Source organism: Oncorhynchus gorbuscha, linkage group LG02 (genome assembly GCF_021184085.1).
Source record: "Oncorhynchus gorbuscha isolate QuinsamMale2020 ecotype Even-year linkage group LG02, OgorEven_v1.0, whole genome shotgun sequence".
Taxonomy (NCBI): Eukaryota; Metazoa; Chordata; class Actinopteri; order Salmoniformes; family Salmonidae; genus Oncorhynchus; species Oncorhynchus gorbuscha.
The window spans coordinates 30,269,947-30,291,722 of NC_060174.1; the positions used below are offsets into that span (position 1 = coordinate 30,269,947).

At 42.8% G+C, this 21,776-nt stretch overlaps 2 protein-coding genes across 3 annotated transcripts in view; one reads left to right on the top strand and one right to left on the bottom strand.

The window, feature by feature from the left end:
• Positions 1–15,671, bottom strand: part of hydin (HYDIN axonemal central pair apparatus protein) — a 74,337-nt gene extending 58,666 nt beyond the window's left edge. For both annotated transcript variants that reach the window (XM_046307270.1, XM_046307262.1), the window contains exons 1-5: positions 15,574–15,671; positions 12,958–13,142; positions 12,500–12,625; positions 3,198–3,317; positions 17–151 (exon numbers count right to left, since the gene is read on the bottom strand). In XM_046307270.1, coding sequence (XP_046163226.1) covers positions 17–151; positions 3,198–3,317; positions 12,500–12,625; positions 12,958–13,092 — 516 coding nt within the window. In that variant the 5' untranslated portion in view covers positions 13,093–13,142; positions 15,574–15,671. The remainder of the gene's footprint in view (positions 1–16; positions 152–3,197; positions 3,318–12,499; positions 12,626–12,957; positions 13,143–15,573) is intronic.
• A 1,029-nt stretch (positions 15,672–16,700) lies between these two features.
• Positions 16,701–21,181, top strand: pnp6 (purine nucleoside phosphorylase 6). The gene is made up of 6 exons (XM_046307282.1): positions 16,701–16,931; positions 18,655–18,824; positions 19,217–19,320; positions 19,863–20,038; positions 20,256–20,446; positions 20,560–21,181. Exons 1-6 carry the CDS (start codon positions 16,903–16,905, stop codon positions 20,754–20,756), a joined length of 867 nt encoding a protein of 288 aa, XP_046163238.1. The 5' UTR covers positions 16,701–16,902; the 3' UTR covers positions 20,757–21,181.
• The last annotated feature ends 595 nt before the right edge of the window (positions 21,182–21,776 follow it).

Consider the following 21,776-nt stretch of genomic DNA (forward strand, 5'->3'; position numbering starts at 1 on the left):
TTTGTGTTGACAGTACCTTGTTCTCCTGAGGTGTAAAGAGGACACTGAATGTGGACGCCATCCCAGGGGCCACTTTGCTACACACATCCACTGGACTGACCACTTTAAAATACAGAGAGTCTCCCTCCACCACCTTCACCAGCCGTGGGATCTAAAGACCAGAAAGACACACACACACACACATATGCACATGCACGCACGCACATGAAACAAAGACAGAGAGAGACAAAGAGAGAGAAAGAAAAAGAGAGAAAGAGAGAGAGGGACATAATGACTAACTCTCCACTTTCTTTGCAACATCCCTACTCCCTACTCTCCTAAGCCCCAAAAGAAGCTCAAAGACAACAAACATATTTAAGAGAAATAACTGCAAGAAGAACATAAGAAATTATATTCCTTTCCTTTGTTTTAAATATATATATATTTCAACAACTGGTGGCAGTTTGGCAGACCATACTAAGGTACAGAACTGTGTTCACTTTGGCAGCTATTTTAGATTTAGTTTTAGTCTCAGTCACATTTTAGTCATTTCATCCTTCTTAGTTTTAGTTATTATCAGTCAACTTAAACTCAGGACAATTTTAGTGTAGTTTTAGTCACAGTCATTTTTGTCAAATATTCGTCAGTGCATTTTTTTCCATTAAATAATTGACTTGTAACTTCCATCATGTGCACATTAAGATAGCCTTGTCCAACGAGGCCTACTATCCCCTCATATAGCTGGCACATTGCTATTATGGAAGATAGTAACCAATGCCAGCCATGACTTACCATAGGCTACAAAGCCTTGGCAACAGGTTTAACAATTTAAGCGTATAGCTCTTTTCTCCCAATCATAACCTTGGAATGGGGCTAAATAACAGTGACTCGTATTTGCCGACTGCAAGAGCAGCAGTACAGATGAATAACAGCACACATGGGAAAATGGAGCATGTGATGTGATCAAAGCGAAAATAGCCAACATGAAAGTAAGAGAGTAAACATTATAGTTTTTAGTTGAGGTTAGTTACAATTAAAGTGTCCTGGTTCGCTGGCTGTGCATCAGTTCAAAATATTTCTGAGTGACTGAAGTGACTGCCCGGAAGCTGTGTGACTGAAAAGCCGTTAATTCTGCCAATGAGAGGATGGCATTAAATATTCTGCAAAGATATGAATGCTTATGATTGGACAAAAAATATTAATGTCTAATTGAATGTCCATTAGTCTCATGTGGAATTCTAGTCTCGTCACATTTTCGTCAACTAAAATTAAAACTAATTTGTTACTAAAGTTATTGTGTTTTTCATGGCATCTCGTCTCGCTATCGTCATTAGTTTTCGTGAGGAAAAATAGGTTGTTGACAAATATTTTTCATCATAGTTATTGTTGATGAAATTAACACTGGAACAAAACAGTGCCAAATGCATCAATGTAAAAGTTCACTTGTGTAACTTCTGTTTGATATAAAAATCAGCCAAATGCAATACATCCTAAAAAAAGAGTTTGGGGTTTGGACAGGCATGCAACATAGTATATTTAGAAATTCAGGATTTAAATGGCCAATAAATAAGAGGAATTGTGGCTTTGACTCTACTGCCAATAACTTTTTCTAGGCCTATCCATTTGCCATCAACATGGGACTGCAGTGAGAAAGTGAGACATTTGACTACGAAGCTAAATCTTTCATATATTTTCTCCTTGTATTTTAAATCCAACTACTGTATGCATTACAGTCATGAATAAATTGAATAAAGAGGTTGTTTTTCTATGGAATTAATATACATATTTATTACAGTATGTCTACCCCATCTCCCTGAAAGGTAAATGGTTGGGAGAAAATATGTAGGTTGTAGACTACCAAATCAGTTGAAACTATATAATCCTTTCATCACAATGCTTTTTGTTCAAACAAAAAAAAATACCTAATTAAAAAATGCATAATGTAGTTACTAATGAGTTTCACTGTTCTGAAAGGATGTAACCGGTAGAAATAGTTGGTATTTGAAAGGATGAGTGTAGGGGAAAGAGAGGTATGTTATTGTGTGAGGAATATTGCGAATGCACTGTAGCCTATAAGAAAAGGGGTAATAATGCACTGTAGCCTATAAGAAAAGGGGTAATAATTTTAATTTTTACCTTTATTTAACCAGTTAAGAACAAATTCTTATTTTCAATTACGGCCTAGGAACAGTGGGTTAACTGCCTGTTCAGGGGCAGAACAACAGATTTGTACCTTGTCGGCTCAGGGGTTTGAACTTGTAACCTTCCGGTTACTAGTCCAGCGCTCTAACCACTAGTCTACCCTGCCGCCTCTATAGCCTATAAGAAAAGGGGTAATAATGCACTGTAGCCTATAAGAAAAATGGTAATAATGCACTGTAGCCTATAAGAAAAAGGGTAATAATGCACTGTAGCCTATAAGAAAATGGGTAATAATGCACTGTGGCCTATATGAAAAAGGGTAATAATGCACTGTAGCCTATAAGAAAATGGGTAATAATGCACATAGCTGGGCCAGAGATTTTATTATGTTGGGAATTACTATTGCATTACATAGTAAAATTACTGTACCTCTGTGACTTCCACAATGCATTATCAACATGTGAAAGAAGAGACATAACATTATCGTTGATCAATGGTAACATAACTGAGAGGCAAGTTAAAAGCATATCAATCATTGTAGAGTTGTAAAAAGATTGTTATGCCTTTTCATGTGTCGAAAACAGAACTTCTCCAGATTTCATGCACTTACACCTTTTTATAATGGACTGACAGTTACATTTGGATATTTCTTCTAAATCCTAGGTAGGTTATGCATTAAATGTATAGACTACGCCTAACAATATATTTCCTTGACTTATCTCTGACACCATGACAGGGTTTTAGGAGAGACATATTTTCTAACTGTAATCGAGCCCATTTAAATGATACATCCATGCATGATTCAGCCCTTTCATCTGATTAATTACAGTTTATTGAGTGTTTGCAGTGGAGCACTTTTTAATGAAGAATCCAATCACATATTGGTGTGGCACATATGGGGTTGTAACTAATGACCAGTGGGCATTGTGTCCTAATAACGTACGCCATACAATTATCACTGGGAATTCAGATGGATCAAGAAAACCTCCAGAACTAACCACTCTCCACATGGCTGCTCGCTCAGCCTCACATCAACCTTCCACGCTTCCCTGGTACCCAAACCCGCCCTGCCCTACCTTGTCATTGTTACGGAGAATCAGTGAAATCTCATAGGTCTCTGAGGGCGTATAATTCTGGAACACAATCTCTGAGGGGTATGGCTGGAACATGGCCTGGTCCACATCAATGGTAGAGAACTGAGAACAGCACAGAGGAAAAGTAAAAAAGACAGGATTCTTAGGGTAGGAACAATAACATACTTTTTTGAGCAAGCCACATTGTGCCTTTAGTAACACACATATTACAAAATAATATTACACAATAATTGTAGACAATTGCAATTGTTTAAGTTACATTAGATCACATATGTCAGAGTCAAGGCCCGCGGGCCACATCCGGCCCGCGAGAAGGTTTTTTACGGCCCCTGGGATGATCTTGATTTGTTATTAGAACCGGCCCGCAGACCGCAGCAAGCCGGCAGCCCGCAGATCTTTTACACGCACCAATACTACATTTCCCACAATGCAACGGTGACGCACCGAGCAGTAGGCTGCTTCATTTCAATATTTATTGGCACAGCAGTTGTCAGCATCACAGTAAAATTAACTTTCAGATACCCATCAAAAATGGCAAAACGGAAGGTGGACACTGAGAACCGGGGGTTTCAAACAAGGTGGGAGTCGGAGTATTTGTTCACGGAGGTAGCTGGAAAACCTGTGTGTCTTCTGTGTGGAGAAAGTGTGGCGGTACTGAAAGAGTATAATCTGAGACGACATTATGAAACGAAACACGCGGACAAAAACAAGAATATGGACATGGAACAAAGGCTACAAAAGGCAGAGGAATTAAAACGAGGCCTCAAATCTCGACAGGCTCTGTTCAAAAAAGCCAAATCACAAGGCCAGGCTGCTGTCAAGGCCAGTTTTATTTTGGCAGAAGAGATCGCTAAATCAGCCCGGCCATTTACGGAGGGGGATTTCATCAAAAACTGCATGATTAAAGTTTGTGACGAAGTTTGCCCAGAAAAAAGGCAACTCTTTTTAAATGTGAGTCTGAGCAGAAACACCATTGCCGAGAGAGTAGACCAGTTGTCCATCAATCTAAAAGAGCAGCTTGTGAAAAAGGGAAAAGATTTCATTGCATATTCCTTGGCTGTGGATGAGAGCACCGACATTTCTGACATTGCCCAGTTGTCAATTTTCATCCGCGGAGTGGACTCCAGCCTAAGCGTGACAGAGGAGTTTTTGGCTTTACGTCCTATGCATGGCACAACTACGGGGCATGATTTGTATGAAGAGGTGTCAAGATGTGTAAATGAGATGGAGCTGCCTTGGGAAAAACTCGTGGGTTTGACAACCGACGGAGCACCTGCGATGTGTGGACACAGGAGCGGACTGGTGGCGAAGATACGGGAAAAGATGCAAGAGGAAAACGCGACAGGTGAGCTGACAGCTTATCATTGTATCATACACCAGGAAGCGTTGTGCGGTAAAGCCTTGAAAATGGAGCATGTAATGAGCATCATCACGCGCACAGTTAACTTTATCAGAGCCAAAGGTTTGAATCACCGCCAGTTCAAGGCATTTCTGACGGAGTTAGAAACGGAGCATGGTGATTTGCCTTATCACACAGAGGTGCGATGGCTAAGCCAGGGAAAGGTGCTTCAAAGATGTTTCGAGCTTCGTGAGGAGATTTGTCTGTTCTTGGACAGCAAAGGGAAAGACACAACACAACTCCGAGACTAAATGTTTCTGTGTGAAATGGCTTTTCTGTGTGACATTACGAGTCATCTGAATGCAATGAACTTGCAGCTGCAGGGTCGGGATCGTGTCATCTCTGATATGTACAGTACAGTGAAGGCATTTAAAACCAAACTGACTCTGTGGGAGACGCAGATGCGGAAAGAAAATTTGAGCCACTTTCCCAGCTGCCAGACCATGAAAGAGAAGCTCTCTACCAGTGCGTTCCCGAGCGCACAGTTGGCTGATAAAATAGGTATGCTTGCCGCTGACTTTCGACGCCGATTTGCTGACTTTGAAGCACAAAAAAGCAGGTTGGAACTGCTCGGTAACCCATTTGCTGTTGACGTGGAAAGCTCACCACCAAACCTCCAAATGGAGTTGATTGACCTCCAATGCAATGATGCACTGAGGGCAAAATATGCGGCAGTGGGTGCTGCGGAGTTCGCCCGTTTCCTCCCCGACACAATGCCCCAGCTGCGCATCCAGGCTGCTCAAACGTTGTCTATGTTTGGCAGCACATACCTGTGTGAACAACTGTTTTCTTTGATGAACTTGAACAAAACATCACACAGAAGTCGACCTACTGCTGAACACCTCCACTCAATTCTGAGGATTTCCTCAGCTCAGAGCCTTACCCCGAACATTGATGAACTTGTGGAAAAGATGGGACACCACCAAGTATCACCCTCAACCTCAAACAAGTGAACATTACTGTGCAATCACATATTTAGAGTTTTTACTCAGTTCAAGTTTAAAAGTTAAAGTTTAATATTTGTTTTCACTGCATGTTACTTCTCCTTAAACAAAGTGTTGTTTTTGATTAATAGATTTTTGCACTTTATTTTATTGTATTTCAATCCAATTATATTTTAAAAATATTTCAGTTGAGTGGATGATAGAAAATTGCTATTATTGTTTTTTTCTTTGAAGTAAATTTAGCCCACTTTTGCTAAAATAGAAAATATAGGCTACTGATGGTGCCTTGAATACCGGTTTCTTTCATTTAATGTTCATGTTATGGCGATTTTTATATAAAGGAAATTTGTCTTTTGTGTCTGTTGAAAATTAAAGATTACTGACAGAGCCATAAGAAAATATTGCTTTATTTATCTGATCATATTGGAATATATTTGTTAGGTTTTCAGTAGGTTCAATTAGGTTCACTAGACTATATGCGTCATTTAAAAAAAATTCAATGAACATTCGAACAGTCCGGCCCTCGGCTTGTAGCTAAAATTTTTATTTGGCCCTCCGTCCATTTGACTTTGACACCCCTGCATTAGATGGTCTCTACTACTACAGTAGGAGGTCACATCAGACAATGCTGACTAAGGGAAGGCTGCTTACAGGCCTGGTTCATAAACTTAATATCAATTCTGTCAAAATGACCATCTCATAATGATGATGCATTCTGTATTCTGCAACTGTGGAAATTTACTCCACACAATCGACCAGCTTGTAAGTGAAAAAGAGAATGCCTTGAACCCCCTTCATCCTATTTGACTTAATTTTGTATACAATTTCAGAAGATGGGCTCTGATTTAAGGACAAGCTGGTTGGAAAATAATTATATTAGCTAACATTAGTATTACAGAGGCAAGAAAACGCTGGAGGTAGAAAGGGGCAAAAGAGAGAGAGAGAGAGAGAGAGAGAGAGAGAGAGAGAGAGAGAGAGAGAGAGAGGTGCAGAGAGCAGATGCTTTATGTCATGCAGGTGAAAGAGGACCCAAAAGCGACTTAACAGAAACAGAGTTTATTTAAGTCCAAACAGGGAATAACAGAAATCCTCTAGTCTGTAGAGGGGAATAACTGGAGAAGCGGCCACAGACTGCAGGTCGCTTCGGGTAGGCGCAGGCCGTAGTGGACCGAGACACCTGCTCACACGCAGCATCTGATGAAGGCAAAAAACACGACAGGACAGGGCGAAACACAATCACAGCATGGTGAATACAAAACAAGGAACCGACGGGACAGGAACGGAACACAAAGGAATAAATAGGGACTCTAATCAGGGGAAAGGATCGGGAACAGGTGTGGGAAGACTAAATGATGATTAGGGGAATAGGAACAGCTGGGAGCAGGAACGGAACGATAGAGAGAAGAGAGAGCGAGAGAGTGAGAGAGGGAGGGGGAGAGAGAGGGATAGAAGGAGGGAAAGAACCAAATAAGACCAGCAGAGGGAAACGAATAGCATGGGGAGCACAGGGACAAGACATGATAATAAATGACAAACATGACAGTACCCCCCACTCACCGAGCGCCTCCTGGCGCACTCGAGGAGGAATCCTGGCGGCAACGGAGGAAATCATCGATGAGTGAACGGTCCAGCACGTCCCGAGACGGAACCCAACTCCTCTCCTCAGGACCGTAACCCTCCCAATCCACTAGGTATTGGTGACCCCGTCCCCGAGAACGCATGTCCATGATCTTATGTACCTTGTAAATAGGTGCGCTCTCGACAAGGACGGGAGGGGGAGGGAAGACGAACGGGGTGCGAAGAAAGGGCTTAACACAGGAGACATGGAAGACAGGATGGACGCGACGAAGATGTCGCGGAAGAAGCAGTCGCACAGCGACAGGATTGACGACCTGGGAGACACGGAACGGACCAATGAACCGCGGAGTCAACTTACGAGAAGCTGTCGTAGGAGGAAGGTTGCGAGTGGAAAGCCACACTCTCTGGCCGCAACAATACCTTGGACTCTTAATCCTGCGTTTATTGGCGGCTCTCACCGTCTGTGCCCTGTAACGGCAAAGTGCAGACCTCACCCTCCTCCAGGTGCGCTCACAACGTTGGACAAACGCTTGAGCGGAGGGAACGCTGGACTCGGCAAGCTGGGATGAGAACAGAGGAGGCTGGTAACCCAGACTACTCTGAAACGGAGATAACCCGGTAGCAGACGAAGGAAGCGAATTGTGAGCGTATTCTGCCCAGGGGAGCTGTTCTGCCCAAGACGCAGGGTTTCTGAAAGAAAGGCTGCGTAGTATGCGACCAATCGTCTGATTGGCCCTCTCTGCTTGACCGTTAGACTGGGGATGAAACCCGGAAGAGAGACTGACGGACGCACCAATCAAACGACAGAACTCCCTCCAAAACTGTGACGTGAATTGCGGGCCTCTGTCTGAAACGGCGTCTAACGGGAGGCCATGAATTCTGAATACATTCTCAATAATGATTTGTGCCGTCTCCTTAGCGGAAGGAAGTTTAGCGAGGGGAATGAAATGTACCCACATCATAGTTGCGCTCAGATGGCGACAGGCGATGAGAAAAATAAGCGCAAGGATGAACCTTATCGTCAGACTGGAAGCGCTGGGATAGAATGGCTCCCACGCCTACCTCTGAAGCGTCAACCTCGACAATGAATTGTCTAGTGACGTCAGGAGTAACGAGGATAGGAGCGGACGTAAAACGTTCTTTTAGAAGATCAAAAGCTCCCTGGGCGGAACCGGACCACTTAAAACACGTCTTGACAGAAGTAAGAGCTGTGAGAGGGGCAGCAACTTGACCGAAATTACGAATGAAACGCCGATAGAAATTAGCGAAACCTAAAAAGCGCTGCAACTCGACACGTGACCTTGGAACGGGCCAATCACTGACAGCTTGGACCTTAGCGGAATCCATCTGAATGCCTTCAGCGGAAATAACGGAACCGAGAAAAGTAACGGAGGAGACATGAAAAGAGCACTTCTCAGCCTTTACGTAGAGACAATTCTCTAAAAGGCGCTGTAGAACACGTCGAACGTGCTGAACATGAATCTCGAGTGACGGAGAAAAAATCAGGATATCGTCAAGATAGACAAAAACAAAAATGTTCAGCATGTCTCTCAGAACATCATTAACTAATGCCTGAAAAACAGCTGGCGCATTGGCGAGACCGAACGGCAGAACCCGGTACTCAAAATGCCCTAACGGAGTGTTAAACGCCGTTTTCCACTCGTCCCCCTCTCTGATGCGCACGAGATGGTAAGCGTTACGAAGGTCCAACTTAGTAAAGCACCTGGCTCCCTGCAGAATCTCGAAGGCTGATGACATAAGGGGAAGCGGATAACGATTCTTAACCGTTATGTCATTCAGCCCTCGATAATCCACGCAGGGGCGCAGAGTACCGTCCTTCTTCTTAACAAAAAGAACCCCGCCCGGCCGGAGAAGAAGAAGGCACTATGGTACCGGCGTCAAGAGACACAGACAAATAATCCTCGAGAGCCTTACGTTCGGGAGCCGACAGAGAGTATAGTCTACCTCGAGGAGGAGTGGTCCCCGGAAGGAGATCAATACTACAATCATACGACCGGTGAGGAGGAAGGGAGTTGGCTCGGGACCGACTGAAGACCGTGCGCAGATCATGATATTCCTCCGGCACTCCTGTCAAATCGCCAGGTTCCTCCTGAGAAGTAGGGACAGAAGAAACGGGAGGGATGGCAGACATTAAACACTTCACATGACAAGAAACGTTCCAGGATAGGATAGAATTACTAGACCAATTAATAGAAGGATTATGACATACTAGCCAGGGATGACCCAAAACAACAGGTGTAAACGGTGAACGGAAAATCAAAAAAGAAATAGTCTCACTGTGGTTACCAGATACTGTGAGAGTTAAAGGTAGTGTCTCAAATTTGATACTGGGAAGATGACTACCATCTAAGGCAAACATGGGCGTAGGCCTGTCTAACGGTCTGAAAGGAATGTTATGTTTCCGAACCCATGCTTCGTCCATGAAACAACCCTCAGCCCCAGAGTCAATCAAGGCACTGCATGTAGCACCCGAACCGGTCCAGCGTAGATGGACCGACATAGTAGTACAAGATCTAGATGAAGGGACCTGAGTAGTAGCGCTCACCAGTAGCCCTCCGCTTACTGATGGGCTCTGGCCTCTAACTGGACATGAATTAACAAAATGTCCAGCAACTCCGCAATAGAGGCACAGGCGGTTGGTGATCCTCCGTTCCCTCTCCTTAGTCGAGATGCGAATCCCTCCCAGCTGCATGGGCTCAGTCTCAAAGCCAGAGGAGGGAGATGGTTGCGATGCGGAGCAGGGAAACACCGTTGATGCGAGCTCTCTTCCACGAGCCCGGTGACGAAGATCTACCCGTCGTTCTATGCGGATGGCGAGAGCAATCAAAGAGTCCACATCTGATGGAACCTCCCGGGAGAGAATCTCATCCTTAACCACTGCGTGGAGTCCCTCCAGAAAACGAGCGAGCAGCGCCGGCTCGTTCCACTCACTAGAGGCAGCAAGAGTGTGAAACTCAATAGAATAATCCGTTATGGACCGTTCACCTTGGCATAAGGAAGCCAGGGCCCTAGAAGCCTCCCTACCAAAAACTGAACGGTCAAAAACCCGAATCATCTCCTCTTTAAAGTTCTGGAACTTGTTAGAGCAATCAGCCCTTGCCTCCCAGATAGCTGTGCCCCATTCTCGAGCCCGGCCAGTAAGGAGTGAAATGACGTAAGCAACCCGAGCTCTCTCTCTAGAGTATGTGTTGGGTTGGAGAGAGAACACAATCTCACACTGCGTGAGAAAGGAGCGGCACTCAGTGGGCTGCCCGGAGTAGCAAGGTGGATTATTAACCCTAGGTTCTGGAGGCTCGGCAGACCAGGAAGTAACAGGTGGCACGAGACGTAGACTCTGGAACTGTCCAGAGAGGTCGGAAACCTGAGCGGCCAGGTTCTCCACGGCATGGCGAGCAGCAGACAATTCCTGCTCGTGTCTGCCGAGCATGGCTCCTTGGATCTCGACGGCAGTGTAACGAGCGTCTGAAGTCGCTGGGTCCATTCCTTGGTCGGTTCCTTCTGTCATGCAGGTGAAAGAGGACCCAAAAGCGACTTAACAGAAACAGAGTTTATTTAAGTCCAAACAGGGAATAACAGAAATCCTCTAGTCTGTAGAGGGGAATAACTGGAGAAGCGGCCACAGACTGCAGGTCGCTTCGGGTAGGCGCAGGCCGTAGTGGACCGAGACACCTGCTCACACGCAGCATCTGATGAAGGCAAAAAACACGACAGGACAGGGCGAAACACAATCACAGCATGGTGAATACAAAACAAGGAACCGACGGGACAGGAACGGAACACAAAGGAATAAATAGGGACTCTAATCAGGGGAAAGGATCGGGAACAGGTGTGGGAAGACTAAATGATGATTAGGGGAATAGGAACAGCTGGGAGCAGGAACGGAACGATAGAGAGAAGAGAGAGCGAGAGAGTGAGAGAGGGAGGGGGAGAGAGAGGGATAGAAGGAGGGAAAGAACCAAATAAGACCAGCAGAGGGAAACGAATAGCATGGGGAGCACAGGGACAAGACATGATAATAAATGACAAACATGACACTTTATACGATTTTTTCCTTCAATCGAGTGATCGTGGCATGCAACTATGGTTTTCCTTCACAGAAAATACAATCGAGTGATCGTGGCATGCAACTATGGTTTTCCTTCACAGAAAATACAATCGAGTGATCGTGGCATGCAACAATGGTTTTCCTTCACAAAAAATATATTAGTACAACACATTCGACAGACAATATCTTCATTTTCATCAGATGATAACAGAGGTGCAATGCTATTCGGCTAGCAGCCACACAAGTAAATGAGCTTACAATGAAAAAGCAAGGTATTTTTTTCAAAAACGTTGCATGGCCATCATATTTCTAATGTTTATCTTAGAATTCATGTAGCCAGCTACATTTCCTAATGTTTTGCTGAAAGTTAATCTTGCACCCAAAGTACAGGAGAAAGGTAGCTACACATCTGCTCATAGAATGCCTATTCATGAATTCTCATCAGAGTGGAAAAAATTAACGTCGGTCTGATGACGAGCAGAAATTACAATAAGAAGCATTTTAGATCTGCCTTTACAAAACGCTTCAAGATATTCATTCCCCCCCCCTTCTTTTACCGCTTTTTCTCCCCAATTGGTAGTTACAGTCTTGTCTCATCGCTGCAACTCCCGTACAGACTCAGGAGAGCCGAAGGTCGTGAGCCGTGCGTCCTCCGAAACACAACCCAACCAAGAGACTGCACTGCTTCTTGACACAATGCCCACTTAACCCGGAAGCCAGCCACACCAATGTGTCAGAGGAAACACGGTACACCTAGCGACTGTGTCAGTGTGCACTGCGCCCGGCCCGCCACAGGAGTCACTAGTGCGCGATGGGACAAGGACATCCCTGCCAGCCAAACCCTCCCCTAACCCGGATGACGATGAGCCAATTGTGCACCGCCCTATGGGTCTCCTGGTTGCGGCCGGCTGTCGAGAGAGTCTTGACTCAAACCCAGAATCTCTAGTGGCACAGCTAGCACTGCGATTCAGTGCCTTAGACCACTGCGCCACTCAGGAGGCCAGCAAGATATTTCTTATGCGTTTTATATATTTTGTTCTATGTGAAAAACTAAATTCTGCATTAACGTGACCTCTGAGCCTAAACATATATAATATTAGACTAAAACATAATAATTTCAAACCTTGCTTACATTTGTATACAATCACATATACTGTATCCTTCTAGTATGTGTGGGAATACTTTGGAAATGTATTTATTTTTGCTCAGAAAACTTGTAGAATCACCCGCGGGCCAAACTCGGCCTGTAGGCCGCAAGTTGGGAAATCCTGTTGTAGTGCATTTGCATAGACTTTACCTTCTGGTGAGTGGTCTCAGTCATGTCTATCAGCTCTAGAATGCGTGGTGGGTGCATCGCATGTGTATTTGCCAGACGCTCCTCCGTAGATTGAGACATCTCTTGTGCAAAAGCGGATGGTGTCAACTACATTGAGAAAGGCAATTCAATGAACAGAATCCATGAGTGATCATTAAATAAAAATGTCCATCCTTGACCACAGACATATTCCTGGAATGTTATTATTCTCCCCTTTTAGAATAGGTCAACTCAAACACATATTCTGCTTAATTTCCCCCATAATAACATCTCTCCATCAGTTAGTTCATCAATAAGTAAACATAGAACTGGACTCATTTCAAAGTCAGGGACACATTTTTATATATATATAAATGAATAATGAAGTAGGAGGATATATTCAATAATAGCTGCAAGTCATGTGTATATTAAAAACATACACTCCATATGAATGTACTCACTTTTTTAGGCATATCCTCTCTTCTAACTAGTTTGGGATTCCTGGGTGCCACCACTTTGCTCTTGAATCCCTCTGGTATTTTCAGAGGCAGGCTTGGCAGAGCCGCATGGGATGCCTGAACCTTGGAGGTGGGCATTGCAAAGTTGGATCTTTCTTTGTTTAGCTCATTTGAGAATACAGCGGATCCTGTTGAATATGAACACATTCATTTATTTAGAAATCAACAAGACAGACTCACTAAGAGTCTTTATTCTAGTAGATACACTACCCTTCAAAAGTTTGGGTACACTTAGTGTCACGAGAATTTTCAATCCCAATGATAATAACTGACAATCAATAGCTCTGACCAATCTCTGAGATCTGTAAGACCATGGGTTTAATAACAATTAGTCAAAGACTCAGCTTGTGCAAAAAGATAGTACAGTTTATTCACGAGAACGTTCTGAAGTCCATTATACAAAGACATCCATTTTATAGCTACGCACATACTTCCACACAAACAGTAGGTATCCTACGCACATACTGTACATACACACAAACAGTAGGTGAGTTTTATCCTTCTCCATAGTTCTCACCACTGTTCTTCTGTGTTTTCTTAGGCACACACACATTTCTCTCTCTCCCAGTCCAACCTAAATCGACTTGTGTTTAATACTTTAAGTATTCCTTATACATGCAACATAAACTATACTCGCTAATGGTTACGTTTCAGGGTAGAATTATTGAATCATTATCTTTAAACATATCAATGATTTTATCACTTAGTAATTACATTTACATTTAAGTCATTTAGCAGACGCTCTTATGTCCGTGTTTTTTTTAAGCCATTTGTTTGTCCATTAAAATAACATAAAATCGATCAGAAATAGAGTGTAAACATTGTTAATGTTGTAAATCACTATTGTAGCTAAAAACTGCAGATTTTTTATAGAATATCTATATAGGAGTACAGAGGCCCATTTTCAGCAAACATCACTACTGTGTTCCAATGGCACGTTGTGTTAGATAATCCAAGTTTATCATGTAAAAGGCAAATTGATCATTAGAAACCCCTTTTGGAATTATGTTAGCTCAGCTGAAAACTGTTGTGGTGATTAAAGCAGCAATAAAACTGGCCTTCTTTAGACTAGTTGAGTATCTGGAGCATCAGCATTTGTGAATTTGATTACAGGCTCAAAATGGCCAGAAACAAATGCCTTTTTTTCTGAAACAACGCTGTGTTCTTTAGACTAGTTGAATATCTGGTGCATTGGCATTTGTGGGTTAAATTACAGGCTCAAAATGGGCAGAAACAAACACCTTTCTTCAGACAATGCTGTGTACTACTCCCTTCACAAAACAGCGCAAACTGGCTCTAACCAGAATAGAAAGAGGAGTGGGAGGCCCCGGTGCACAACTGAGCAAGAGGACAAGTACATAAGGGTGTCTAGTTTGAGAAACAGACCTCTCACAAGTCCTCAAATGGCAGGTTCATTAAATAGTACCCGCAAAACACCAGTCTCAACATCAACAGTGAAGATGATGGCCTTCTAGGCAGAGTTCCTCTGTCCAGTGTCTGTGTTCTTTTGCCCATCTTAATCTTTTATTTTTATTGGCAAGTCTGAGATATGGCGTTTTCTTTGCAACTCTGCCTAGAAGGCCAGCATCCTGGAGTCGCCTCTTCACTGTTTACGTTGAGACTGGTTGGAGCTGCAAGTTGAGGACTTGTGAGGCGTCTGTTGCCGGGGGCGGGACACGAGCGCCCCGGGATGCGGGCACTGAAGGGGAGTTCGCCCAGGGCGCCATATAAACTTGATCCGCCACATACTCTTGAAACAAATCTCCAATCCGAAAACTACTGTCAAAAATGCTTTCTGCTACTTAGATCAGTGAAATGTAAGCTAAACTGACAACGGAGTGAAGAGCAGAAATCAACTAGCAAGCAAGCAAGTCGCAGCAATGAAGAACGTGAAGGGTGGAGAATTCTGGCACATGGGAGATGTTCGGCACAACACCTGGATGTCTCGTATCCTACTTATATCAGTACACTCGTAACAACTTAAGCATTACGAAACTTCTATTCGATCAAATAAACCTCAATAACTTAGCAAATAAACCATTCATTTTTTGTTGACCAAATTCATCACTCTCTCATTAATCGCCATACAAAAAACGAATTCATTGTGGGCGAAAAAACGAAACCTGCTTGAATGAGAGATTTCCCGCGGAGTTGGGCCTCTCTCTTCCTCCCTGCTGAAGTTATGTTACTTGGCAAGTCTGGTGGTAAACAGTGCTCAAAAGTAATTTATTTCGTGTTTTTACAGCCTGTGCGCAGAGATAACAGTTCTTCAGCACTGTAGCTAGAATTGTCTTTACTTTGGCTGAGTAATTTATTATTATTGGTAACGAAGGTATATTGAATCCATCCAAATTTGTCAATATTTCGTCTGGCGTTCAAATCGGCAAACAGTACAATAACGTTATACTAGCAACCAACTAACGTTAGCAACTAGCTAACGTTAGCTATAAACGTCAGTAAATGTGTCTACATTATCAAGCCAGTTCAAACATTTTATACTCAGTTCTAGGTTCTTTATATTCCTACTAACCAGGCATTGGCATTTGTTTTTAAACTTACAGAATAGTCACCAATAGTTGTCCCTCTCTTTCTCTCCTTTCAGTTTGTAGCGCATTTAGCCGTTACCATGGCACCGACTCTACGGGCGTGCTGGTTCCTTCTCATTGGTCACGTGGTCCTCATTGATCATTGGTCACGTGTCCAAAGCGGTAATAAAAGGGTGGGTTTCAATAGATATGATCAAAGTTAATAATTCTAATTGGGTATCAAGATGACAAATGTTAGATTTATCTAACTAGGCTTCATTAGTAGGCTATGCATGCATTCCTTTCTGAGCACTCAAACTACATGTGAAACAGTTTGGAAGTCTTGTTAGACAATATGTATGCTACATTTGGGGTATTAATCTATACATTTTGGTGCCAGCATATTTGTAATGTTTGCTATCAAAAATGTTTAATGTTTCTTTAACAGTTATTTTATCCCAGTAGACATATGCATGAGTATGTACTAGGTAGTAGAACACGTGAAAGATCATGAATAATAGAGTAGCAGACTATTTTGTCCTGAAGACCCTGATACCAGGGGATTTCTCTCAAAATGCACATGCCTATTCTGCATCACCAAAAAATTACAGTATGAGTCCAGGCCTAACTCCCTATGCCACATTAATTGATAAGATATCATATGTCAGGTTGAGTTAGAACATTATACAACAGTGTACGGGATTGACTTCAGCAAAAGGGCCGAGAAAGACCTTGAAGTAGCCAGCAAACTGCAATATTTCTCGATGTAGTCCTACACAACCAGGCCAAAACCTGACGTCTAACCACACTTTTTGCATTTCACATGAGTCAGAGCACATGGAGACATTCAAAAGAGTGGGCATATTATATTTATATTTTGGGGGGGACACCCCCCCCCAGCCCAAATCATAGTTGACTAATTGAGGTCTCTGCTCTGAGTGTTAACCAAACTATTAACGTGGGTATTTTCAGTGTGAGAGCGTGGTTTCAGGTAGACAAAAGTTCCCCTTCATGCACCTTCACTGTCAGTAAATCATTGTTTTGTGGTTAAGCTTTAATGTAGAGTTATGTATTATTTGTTCTGCTTTAGTCATAGGATCCTTTCAGTTCCCTATGTTGTCAACGGCTGGCCCGCTGTCAGTGTCATTCCTCAAGGTTTATTGCGCGGGTCAGTGAGCGCCCCAGTCTGTTAGACAATTGGATTAGAACAACGAGACCTTTCAAAGGAACCGCAAGTCCAACGACTCCTCCTCCGTCACGCCACCCTCCCATCACTGACCTTGTCCTACGAGTACCATTTGTAGCTAAACGCTGTGGCTGACGAACAACCCATTTCTACTGTAGCTTTACCTCATCATCAGCAATGAACAAGTCATCCTCAAACAAATGCAGGTAAGATAACATATTGGTCTATATCGAAGTAAAACGAAGTGAACGGTTGTCCTCCTGATAGGCTACACAGTAGAGCCTATAATAATTTTCACAGTAACCCATGAAAGTTCTGCCAAAATGCCAGTTTGGATCAGTAAAATCGTCATATCGTATGTAACAATGTGTCGGTTGATTAGGCTACATGAAATAGGCATATTTTCACATATGGCAAGAGATTAGCGTGGCTCTATTTGATAGATATCAATACAAATAGTTGATTTACATATCGAAAATATATATTGTTTATAAGGTTAACTATATTTAAGCTTTTTATCTCCCTATCATTGTTAGTAACTAGGCTGCCCACATCCTCATACGTAGATACACGTTAGCGTGGGCAGCACTTAAAGAAACATGCTTCCTTTTCATGCAAACTCTATGCAAAACGAATTCAAGCATTGAAAGTAGCCCTAGCTTTTGCCAGCTCATTTGAAAGGAAAGGGACTCGCCGTTGTCTGTCAATAAATACAAAATGAGTGGCCATTGTGCGTGTTCATTGTGCGCCTGGTTCAGTAGGAGTGTGCATTCGCGCGGCTCTGTGGACCATCCTGAATGGAATGCGCTGATCCCGCAGCAGGCAGCAGCACCACGGACAGCTCCGCACTGCGCTGCCACTGAATCATCCAATCCTGCTGCTTATTTCACTTGCTCACTGAGCCTTTGTAGCTCCCACCATTTTACTACAGCGAGCAGAAGGTTGAATTGCCACTATTTTCCGTTTTAAATCCAGCTTTATTATGAAGCGTATACAACCCATAAAACATGCCCTGCCGATATAAAAGTTTATGGTGACTGGAGGTTTATTGCTAACATCGAATATGAGGATGATATTAATTTTTTACTAGCAGAACTCAAACTGCCTCTGCAACTAATGTTTGTTAGAGTGACCTCTAGTCAAGTGATCTAATTGGGTTTATGGTAACTTATAAAAGCTGTGTAAGCCTGCTTTTAAATTACAGGACTTGCAATCAATCATTCACCCGATGAGTTTGCCGACAACAGTTATGTGTCTCAAATGAAGTCGATGTGCTTGTAGAGTTTGAATGTGTAGAAGTTAATTACATTTTGTTGAACTCACGATTCAATTTAATTCAAGTAGATAAACTCTCTCTCTCTCTCTCTCTCTCTCTCTCTCTCTCTCTCTCTCTCTCTCTCTCTCTCTCTCTCTCACACACACACACACACACACACACACACACACACACACACACACACACACACACACACACACACACACACACACACACACACACACACACACACACACACACACACACACACACACACACACACACACACACACACACACACACAACCAAGAGAGGGGGTTACAGGGTGTGTTGTGTCTGTGATTCTGTTGTTACCAGCTGTAGAAGTTGCTAAGATACTTTTGAAGATCACCCTTCTGTAATTGACAGGTTGAGCTCATCAACTAAGAAAAGTTACTATTGGTTGTGTTCAGATGAAAGGTATATAGTAACCTATCTCAGCTGAAACACAGATTACCTTTGATGATTTAAATTAACGTCAGGATTGTGGGTTCGATTCCTGTGACCACCCATATGTAAAAATATATGCACAAATTAATGTAAGTCACTTTGGATAGAAGCTTCTGCTGAATGGCATATATTATTATTATTATATTTCACTGAATAGCATGCACTTACTATGTTTCTTTCCTCAGTTACAAATATGAGGATTATAGAGAAACAGCTGATTGGTTGCTGTCCCACACTGAGCAGAGGCCTAAAGTAGCCATCATCTGTGGCTCTGGCATGGGCGGCCTGGCTGACCTGCTGGACAACAAGACTGTGTTTCCCTACAAGGACATCCCATGCTTCCCCAACAGCACAGGTCAGACAATATCCTTATCCTGTACTGTCCCACCGGAAAATGTACAGCAACACTCTGTCTTCAGTTTGTACATGCATCATTACATCATCCTGTAGACATTACATACTATCTTACAGTGTTATGCTTAGTGAACACTTGACCAAAGCTCAATATATGTTATAATGATCATTGATAACTTATGCATTTAATCATTTAATGTTAGATAAGAAATATTTAGGTGGATGTTTTCAAAGTTGAAGTAAGAACACCAGTCTTTCACTGTGACCCAGAACCAGACCTTCACCCAATGCTGGCTGCTGCTTCCTGTCCTTGGGACTTGACTGAAATATTTACATTCAGTAATTCTATAAAAATGCTCCACCTTTTTTTTTTTTCTTGTTGCACCACTGCAGTACAAGGACATGCCAGTCAGCTGGTCTTTGGGGAGCTGCAGGGGAAGCAGTGTGTCTGCATGCAGGGCCGCTTCCACTTCTACGAAGGCTACAACATTGCCACAGTGAGCTCCACTCTCTCCACCCACCAGAGCCATATCGTCATTACATTTTTATTATATGTTGTGGAAGTGTATTGAAATGCTTGTATATCCCATGGTAAACCTGACACCTGTTTTATGGGATGATATTTAATTTTAAATGCAGCTACTATATTCTTTCAAATGAGTAGTGAGGATACTCAATGATACTTCACCAGTTTCTACTTTTATGAAGAACATAAGTCCCATAATGTTAGAATAACACAGTTAGTGTCTTGAGTTAGCTTTTAACCTCTGTAAAAGTAGCATAGCAGGCAATTTGGGTTAACCTTCGACAGTGTGAGTTGAATTTTCATCGTAAATCTTTGGACACAATAGAATCTGCACTCTGACATGATAAGACACACACTCTACACACACCTACACATGGATGTTGTATTGTAAATATGTGATAGTGGAGTAGTAGCCTGAGGGAACACACTAAATGAAAACAGTGCAGGCTTGCTATTAAAAAATGTTAGTACTGAGCATGTGATCTCTTATCTCTAGTTCTTCTTTCTCTCTAGGTGACATACCCAGTGCGAGTGTTCTTCCTGCTCGGGGTGGAGACCCTGATTGTCACTAATGCTGCTGGGGGGCTGAACCCCAACTTTAAAGTCGGTGACATCATGCTGATCAAGGATCACATCAACATGCCAGGCTTTGCAGGCCAGAACCCACTGTGTGGTCACAACGATGAAAGGTGAGCCTTCCATCACTCCTGGTTAGAATAGCAGTCTCTTGATCTTTGGAAGGAAGGGTCATGTTGCACGTTCCTGCTGTCTGAGAAGCCTGATTACTGGCATTATATTACAGTAAAGTGCATGGTATTATACTTGTGGACTTCTTGGATTGTACTTTATCCTTTACCTGACATTGAGGGTCTCTGATATGACACAGGACTTTATGTATCTCTTCAGGTTTGGAGTCCGTTTTCCCTGCATGTCGGACGCCTATGACAAAGACATTTCTAGACTGGCCAAAGAGACTGCTGAGGAGCAGGGCTGTTCCTCCTTCATCCAGCAAGGCGTGTACTGCATGGTGGCAGGTCCCAACTTTGAGACCATCGCAGAGTGCAGAGTTCTCCAGAAACTAGGCGCAGATGCTGTGGGTTAGTATGGTTCATTGGGCTTTATCAATGCCCTGAAATCTTTCAATAGATGTCCATTTCTTCTACAGAACTCTAGTGCTTGTCTTCTTTTTGACCCTCTCTGTGCTCTGTAGGTATGAGTACAGTCCCTGAGGTGGTGGTGGCTCGTCACTGTGGTCTTCGTGTCTTTGGCCTGTCTCTCATCACCAACAAGGTGGTCACAGACTACAACAGCCAGGAGAAGTCCAACCATGAGGAGGTACTGGATACCACAAGAATGCGCACTCAGGACCTACAGAGGCTGATCAGTAACCTGCTGGCTAAGATGTAGATCAGCCCCAGTCTGTCTGTGTTAACTGCCCAGGAACATAGCTACTGTAAGGTGATGTTATACAGAAAGCACAGATGCATATATTCTAGAGAAATAGCTAGCAGACAGATCATTGCAATCACATGATATACATAATTTGAAGGAGAGGCTAGATAGCTTTAAATGATGTGTTATTTGTTTACATTTCTCAGCACAGAGGCTAATGCTAGTATTGCTACTTATAATAATAATAATAATAATAAGTTTGATTTGACATTTTATAGGCTAGGATTTGTCTTCATTGTGTAATCTCTAAACTGAAGCACTGTAAAGAGGCATACTAACCAAACTCACCTCTTCAAAAAGGGGTTGTCCATATGGCTATAAAGTAATGTAATACTTGAAAATAATATATGCCTTTGAATTAAAACAAAACTGAAAATGCATCACACTGAAGTGTAAGATATGTAGCCTTCATGTACATTCATGTATTGCACAATTATTAAGTACAAATTAATCTCATGGTCAATGTGATCATGGGTGTAACGAACTTCGTCTGTTGTTTGAAGAGAGTCAGACCGAAATGCAGCGTGTAGGTTACTCATGACTTTTAATGAAGATAATGCGGTACATGAAATAACTGAAAATACAAAAACAACAAACGAGTGAAACTAATTACAGCCTATCTGGTGACTAACACAGAGACAGGTACAATCACCCACGAAATACAACGCGCACTAAGGCTACCTAAATACGGTTCCCAATCCGAGACAACAAGAATCAGCTGACTCCATTTAGGAATCGCCTCAGGCAGCCAAGCCTAACTAGACACACCCCTAATAATACACACTCCCAATTAATACAAACCCCAATACGAAATACAACATATAAACCCATGTCACACCCTGGCCTACCCAAACATATAACAAAAACACAAGATACAATGACCAAGGCGTGACAATGGGATCAAGCACTGAAAGACAAATCAATGGTCTGTATATCACGTGGACCAACAATCATTGTGTTGTTGCTCATTAGTAA

What these genes read in the sequence shown, in the direction of transcription:
- pnp6 (XM_046307282.1), top strand. Translation starts at nt 16,903, where the DNA reads ATGAACAAGTCATCCTCAAACAAATGCAG. An exon ending in TGTGGTCACAACGATGAAAG is followed by an intron (nt 20,039 to 20,255) that starts GTGAGCCTTCCA and finishes GTATCTCTTCAG; the next exon opens with GTTTGGAGTCCGTTTTCCCT. An exon ending in ACTAGGCGCAGATGCTGTGG is followed by an intron (nt 20,447 to 20,559) that starts GTTAGTATGGTT and finishes TGTGCTCTGTAG; the next exon opens with GTATGAGTACAGTCCCTGAG.